The 7,593-nt window shown below is 34.9% G+C and overlaps 1 protein-coding gene across 1 annotated transcript; it reads left to right on the top strand.

Annotated features, from left to right (window-relative positions):
* Nucleotides 1-753: 753 nt before the first annotated feature.
* On the top strand, nucleotides 754-6,719 carry LOC120340397 (uncharacterized). The gene is made up of 10 exons (XM_039408642.2): nucleotides 754-1,253; nucleotides 1,444-1,505; nucleotides 1,742-1,757; nucleotides 2,453-2,977; nucleotides 3,081-3,257; nucleotides 3,371-3,600; nucleotides 4,109-4,490; nucleotides 4,709-4,938; nucleotides 5,349-5,519; nucleotides 6,213-6,719. Exons 1-10 carry the CDS (start codon nucleotides 1,202-1,204, stop codon nucleotides 6,717-6,719), a joined length of 2,352 nt encoding a protein of 783 aa, XP_039264576.2. The 5' UTR covers nucleotides 754-1,201.
* The last annotated feature ends 874 nt before the right edge of the window (nucleotides 6,720-7,593 follow it).

Genomic DNA, 7,593 nt, shown 5'->3' with positions numbered 1-7,593 from the left:
GACGAAAAGAAACTTTCATGATGGCGCGGCAAGAACTCAATTCAGAACTTGTATTATATACACGTAAGGCAACTTGAGCCGCTTAAATCTCAAGCTACAAATAAGATATTCAACTGTACTTGACTTCATCGACGCCTTAAATTCGTTTGTGCAAAAGTTTGAAAAGTGGAATCAAAATTATGAGAGTATCTGATGTTGATTTGGAGCCGGTGAGGAAGCCGTTTTCAGTACCAGTGGAAAAACTTGTCGATGATTAATTAGGTGAGCTTTTTACGTCATAATCAACTCCGCCTGTAAAGCTATGATTGAGATATTATCTGCGTGTTTATGGAAAGGGTGTATGTTTCTTCAAATTTTACTATGCTGCACTCTTATTCATCTCGTCTACACAAATCACGGCAGCCTGATTTCCGGAAATATGTCAGTATTTAGTTTGACGTAATTTGCAACTCCCACGACTTTTTCCGACTTAAATTAACTTTATAAACCTTTCAATTTTATGTGATTGTGGAATATGTTTGATCTAGTAGCATTGGTTGAGTCTTGGCTTTTATAATGAGACTGAATATTATTTGATGAAAAATATTATAGGATATTATAGAAGAATTGTAAATCATGAACTATATATAGTGCAACTTTGGTATGCGATCTCAGCGCTTGTTTGATAACAGTGATTTTAGAATGGGCTGGGAACTGAAATCTATAAGAATGTCTTCATGAGATTAGACGCATATCATGAGCGACTGTGTTCACTCCTATTGAACATGAGATTACGTACCAAGGTTAGTTTTATGACGCTGAGATAACGCAATCGTACACTATATACATTTTTATTTTATTCGTATATTCAACTTGATATTATAGAAAGAGTGTATCAAGTTACCAGTCACTCTTGTAGGCAGACGCAAAAAAAAGATTATAACTTCATATACAATCAGCATAAATTGTTCGAAGTGGTAAAATTTTCACGATTTGATAGATTACGCCTATGCAAAAAATATCAAATTTAACGACTTGGTCTGCCCAAAATATGTTAAAAAATATGACTAACTCAGTTCACGGAAGTTGGCGCTTTATTTTTAGAAAGAATGGACATAAAACAAACGTGATACAAAATCGAAATTCAGTTGTTACGGCGGTCTCTACTGAATGTGCACAGAATTTATCCAGTTTGTGATTTTGACGAATTGGGGTAGTCGCCATGGGACTGTTCACTTTCATTCTGTCTTTCCTTCTTATTGGAGCATATGTAGGTGAGTAAAGTTTAGATGGCAAATTTAAGTTTATAAGTTTAAACAACGCCAGGACAAGAAACTACGCAAATATGCTTTAGTTCTACGTTATTCAATACTATGATTCCTAATTTTACAGAAAAAAGAATTTTATTTATTCAAGTGATTTTGACATTGTTTCTATACATAAATATATTACATTTCTTTGCAGCTGACATTTCAACGGATTCGAATAAATTTTGTGATTGCAATGATTATGGATTCTCTATTAAGGTAAAACATTTATATGCAGAATAATTAGCACATTGGGGATACCATATTTTATCTACCGGTATATTTATGCCCACTGTTCATGCATGTTTATCAGTCAATAGGAATGAATGAGAAAAATGAAAGTTTCGCAACCTATGTATATTTCATCTTCAACATTTTCCGAATACCAGTTAAATACTAGCATATGCATGAACAATTACCCAAATTCAATCTCTGAAATACTGTCTATTTTTCAGCTGACCAACGAGCAGGGTGAGTAAAAATATCTTGGGGTTTCAATATGTTTAATAAAATGACAGGTTAATAAACACTCGTAGTGTAATAGAGTTTTCTGATTTGTCTATATTTTTGCTGAGCGTTGAAAATGGTACAATGATTAGTATTAAAATAATAGACAATATTATAGACATGTTAATCAAACATTCACTTCAGCTCCCACTATATTCGTGCTTTGAATCTATGCAATTCAAATGTCGCAATTGACGTAGGATAGCGAACCAAATTGAACTTATAAAAAAAAAACTACGTAAAACCAGCTAAAGCTTGCCTACAAAGTCACTCAAAAGATTTAATACAGTCTTGATGGTTACATCAAGCGTCGATTTGAAAATAGGTCGAACGCATGTGAACAAACTAAAATGTTTCAGAGCTATTGAACGAATATCATATAAAATTATGACCATAGGAAACCTCTCTCGGCACCAAACAAAGAGAGCAGAATGATAGATGAGTCAGACTGGGTCGCATTATACATAAAAGCGTCACGAAAGTTGCAACTGACGTCACGCTGAGAACTGAAACAAACCAAGAAAGATGACTCTCGCTTATTTTAAATTTAAATGAATCCACATATTTAAAGACGTACATAACTTATGCAAAATACAACATTTTAACTTATTGCTTAGGCCATAGAATATCAACACGTTCATTATGTATATACATGTTAGATCTAAGGTTCAAACTTGAAGAAAAAGTAACGTCCATTCTGATGAAAAATCAGCTCCGGGACATCACGATTGTCACATATATAACTCGTGTAGACGATTTAAATCCTGCAACGCCTGTCCCAGTGAGCTTCAGCATCCGTGAAGAGACGATGGTACCTAATAAGTTTCCGACATCAAGTGTTCGTGTAGGAAAGCAACAAACCTCTATCACGAACCATCCAACAAAGACGATATCAGTCACTCCAACAATGAAAGTAATGTCAAACCCAGCCACAAATACACAAAACATCACTGATGAAAATGATTTGACGGATAATAAAACTGTCTTAAATAGTACCGATGAAATGCATAAAGACGACGGTACCGTGTACGTACACAATCCTACAAGTACCTATGGCAGTTCCACAAATCGTCCAAACGATGAAACAACATCAATAACATATGAAAATTTAACAAGCAAGATTCAAACAACAGTTAAAAGCACAAGTGACACGATTAACACTGCTGTCTCTACTTTAATCCCAGGTAATCAATGTCATCTTATATAGCTACATTGATACCTTTTTGCCATTTCAGATCGATGACAGGCATAGTCAATCAATGTGTGTTTTTATTCATTTATTCGTAGATGAAGAAACACAAGATCGAGCAACAGTTACTCCGAATACCGTCAAAGCTACTGAAGCGTCTAACTTGAGAGACACTACTATTGGAAACAGCGTTGAATCCAGCGGATTTGAAATTTCAACTACTTTTATTACACAAAGCGAAACTACAAAAAGTTTTGATACCACTATCAGGATTGGTAAGAATTTGATTATTTCAAAGATTATATCATTCTTATGTTGGTCAGTAATCATACAACTTCCAACACATACGTCATGTTTCCATGAAACTCATAACCCTTTTCGTTTCTAGACCAACAGTGCGAATACGAGTTTGAATCAATTTGCTACTGGACAGTAGTTAACCCTACCCAAACTTTAAATTACGAGGAAGCGATAAAGATGTGCAACTCAAAAGATTCAGCATTGGCTCTCATTCCCAACAGTCAGGTTTACAATATAATAACAACTATGATACGATCAAAGATTCCGGCTCATGTTGAAAACGTTCGAATCTGGACTAAGTTACAAATAGATCCTCTGGTGAGTATTGGCTAATACCCCGTCGAACTTTAAAGCTTAGTCTTATTGATTTTAGTTACACATGTTTTCTGAGAGTTTACATCGGCATCAAAAAATGAGAAGAATATGGCGACCACTATAAATAAAATCTTTCTAGTAGTTGGATTCACCCTTCTGTATATAATAATATATTTCTGATCGATGGCGTTAAAGATTGATGACAAGACATTTGCAGATCAGTTAATGTTTTCCATCCTTGCACCACGTACAAATTACTAATTTAAAGATTGAAGTTCAATTTAAAATCATTGATTCGAATTTACTGAAAAATGGATGGCCCAATTTAATTTGAAAAATATTTTCTCACAGTTTTGCCTTATTTACTAAATAATTAAGTGAACTACGGGAAAAGTTGCTTTCATGTATAAATGTTGCAACTCGATAGTGAGTGTTTTTCTTTTGTTCAAAAATAAGAGACTCTTCGAGACATCATCATTCACTATAACATTGAGTATTGTTTGTTTTTTAGACCGGCGACACAATTTCCGCGAATGCTTACACAATGTGGCTTCCAAATCGGCCTGCTACAAGCGAAGACAACGTAGATAAAACACATGTATACCTTGTAATCAACCGGGATCCGACCTCTACAGGGCAGGGAATGGCGAACATGTCTCCACAAAAAGAGATTCATGGGGTCGCTTGTCAGTTGCAAGTAAATGAAGCAATAGAAGCAAGATCTCTCACCACGCAAAAAATTACGTCATCATTTGAAGGTTTGCAATTGACTAACACAATAGTAATGGCTGGGAATCAACACACTATGCATACAAGCATAGAAAAGGTTGTAATTTCAACGGAGAAACCGATCTTGGACGAGTCTACTACCGGAAAAAGCGTGGATTTCAGAGGTATTGCCATATTTCACATCTGCAAGTTTTACCCTCCGTGTCTCTTTTGATTTATTGATGTGACGTCTTATACCCCTTTGACATTCTATCTTTAATCATGTATTTCTCTATTGTTTGATGGGGTATCAAATTCCTATCTCAACTCTCATGTTCTTATCTTTATCAGTTCTATATATTACATTTCTCACACAACTTCGCTTTTACTATTCTTTATTCAGGTGACCCAACGTGTGAATATCAGTTCGAGTCAATTTGCTACTGGACAGATGTTCACGACTTCAAAATGATCAATTATAGCCAAGCCCAGGAAAAATGTCTTGAAAGAAATTCCACATTGGCTTCGATTGCGAACGATGAAGTGTACAATAATATAATAAACCTGCTACGATCAAAGGTGACGTCAGGTCAAAACATGTTCTTCTGGATTGAATTGCAAATCGAACCTCTGGTTAGTATCATTATCTTCAGCAGAAGTGCGTTGTTTTACCTTTAAGGTGATGCATAAAAATTTAAAATTAGATTTTAGTTGTTAGCTGTTTTTAGTTGCTAGCTGTTTAGCTTGTGGCTCTTGATTCGTAAGCTATTATAATGCTGGCTTTATCTATGGGGTGCGTTATAATGATATAGTGTGAGTAAGGCATACTTACACATTAAACATAGCATAATTGGTGTCAACAAAATATATAAATATAGAAGAATTTTAACTCACGAGATTCCCACGTTACAAAAGACAGTAGAGAAGCGTTGACATCTAACGCAGTTGAATCTTCACTCTTTTACTGCAGCTTTTGTTTTCCAATCCCAGTACATACCGACGATGTTAATCTTAATTACCCCTGGATTATCATTTGTTTTTAGACCAATGTGACTACTCCTGCTAACGCTTACACCAGATGGTTTCCGAATTTATCGTATCTTGGAGGTAGACGTATCGATAGTACACATGTCTATCTGGCACTCAACCGGGATCCAGTTTTCTCCAACCAAGGGATGGTAAATAACAAACCCGAAACTTTGAACAATGGGATGGTTTGTCAATTTCAAAAAAATTAATAGGGATGGCAACTCTACAAACATAAACTGCAAATATTGATGAGTAATGAACTATCTTTGTAAGATTATTTTATTTATCGCAAACTGCAAGATGTTTTCATGGCAGTCGCGAAATGTCGAAAATCTCAATATTCTGCTGTCCTGTAGCATTTTATGCATTCATTAATTTCAGTATAATTTTTGTTCAGTATTTCATAATGTACTTGAATTTATTGTTAAATAAAGATTCGTAAAATGAATTTTTTTGAATTGATAATAAAACAAAGAAAGTTTGCAGTGCTTCGTACTTTTATTCAACTGCATGATGAAAGCAGATATATGCCAAATAGGAATAAAAGTTTAAGGAAGTGTGTAATGGATTATCATATACTTCAAAACACATACTGCCCATATTTTGTTTGTATCTCTCTTGATACAAAATACATATATATCAAATTTTTCTGGATAATTTTCATATTAAATATGGAGTTAGAAATAAAGTTCCATAATAATTTCATTTATTGTAAGACTCAGACTGCAGATTAAAGCACATCATTACAGCACATCATTCATCGCTATTTTATTAAGATTTGCAGATGATATTTGGTTAAATATAATATAGCTAATATAACTTCTATATAGATGTAATCTACATCTGATAATTTGTGGAGAACATCTTCAATTGTGCAGTGGGGAAAAGAAGAGATGGATACACCAAACAAAGCCAGTGCTCCTCCAGTACCACCAAAACGCAAAAGTCCAACCGATCGACAAATGCGTTCAACTGCATCAATGACTACCAAAATTGAAGTTGATGACATCACCAATCTTGTCACTATACTGGAAAGTACAGTTTTAGAAACATTGCGTCTGGAGATCCCTACCATCATTCAGCAACACCTTGAAAGAGCTTTCAATGCAAATCAGACAATTGTCAATAATCCAAATTTGGAGAATTCAATAACATCATTGAAAGAGTCAATAAATGAGATAAAATCAGAGGTAACATCCTTTACTGAAATCAAAAACGAAATCCATGGAATCAAAATAAGCCAGGATTTCGTGTCGAAAAAATTCGATGAGTTGAGATCAAACCAAATCGAGCCCAACAAAATTGCAACCAAAACAAAAAAAAGAGTTCTGGAACTAGAACATCTTGTGGAAGAGCTAAAGGAAGAAATTGATATATTGACTTAGCAACAACAAGACCAAGAACGTCGTTCCAGATTGGATAATCTGGAATTTCACAAAATACCTTATTCAGCCGGGGAAAATTGTGAAAATCTAATTACCAAGTTATGCAAAATAATTGATGTCTCTCTGCAATCTTTTGACATCTCAAACTGCCACATGATGTCAAAAAACAACAGGAAAAAGCCATCACCAATTATTGCAAAGTTCATAAACAGAAAAACAAGAAATCAAATATTGATGAATCGACGCAGACTGAAGACCTTAGACATCTCTACAGTTCATCCGAGCGTTCCTAGATCCACCAAAATTTTTGTCGTAGAAAATCTATCCGACACGAACAAAGATTTGTTCTACAAAGCCAGAGATCTAAAGCATGCCTGTGGCTATAAGTTCCTGTAGACCAATAATGGCAAAGTGCTCATTAGAAAGAAGTCAGGCACTTCTACCATTCCAATCATTACGGAGCAGGACCTGCTTTTAATGAAGTAGGTTTGTGTATTGTATACAAAACATCTTTTTCGATCATTCAATTGCTGATTATTTCTTCTAGTCCCATATAGGCCGCGAGCCGAGGCCCTGAAAAACGCCTAGAAAGTGAGTTTCTTAGCGCACATCAGGTAACTACCTAAAAATGATTTTAAAATGTTCCTTAAAAATTTAGTAACAAATATTGCCTTGTTGCCACTTCCAAAAGTTGCACGTTTTACGGAAAAAACGCTTTTACTACAAGAAATATGAGCTACGATCTGTCCTATATTCTTCTCCATGAGGTAACAATTGAATCGAATCAGCTGTTAGCGAGCGGATGAATATTTTTTATTACTGCTCGACCTTGCGTTGAGTTGGGCAGCCTTTCCATAGCCATGTTTAGTTATTA

The sequence above is a fragment of the Styela clava genome, chromosome 14 (genome assembly GCF_964204865.1).
Source record: "Styela clava chromosome 14, kaStyClav1.hap1.2, whole genome shotgun sequence".
In the NCBI taxonomy this organism is placed as follows: domain Eukaryota; kingdom Metazoa; phylum Chordata; class Ascidiacea; order Stolidobranchia; family Styelidae; genus Styela; species Styela clava.
This window is presented reverse-complemented; position numbering and strand designations above follow the sequence as displayed.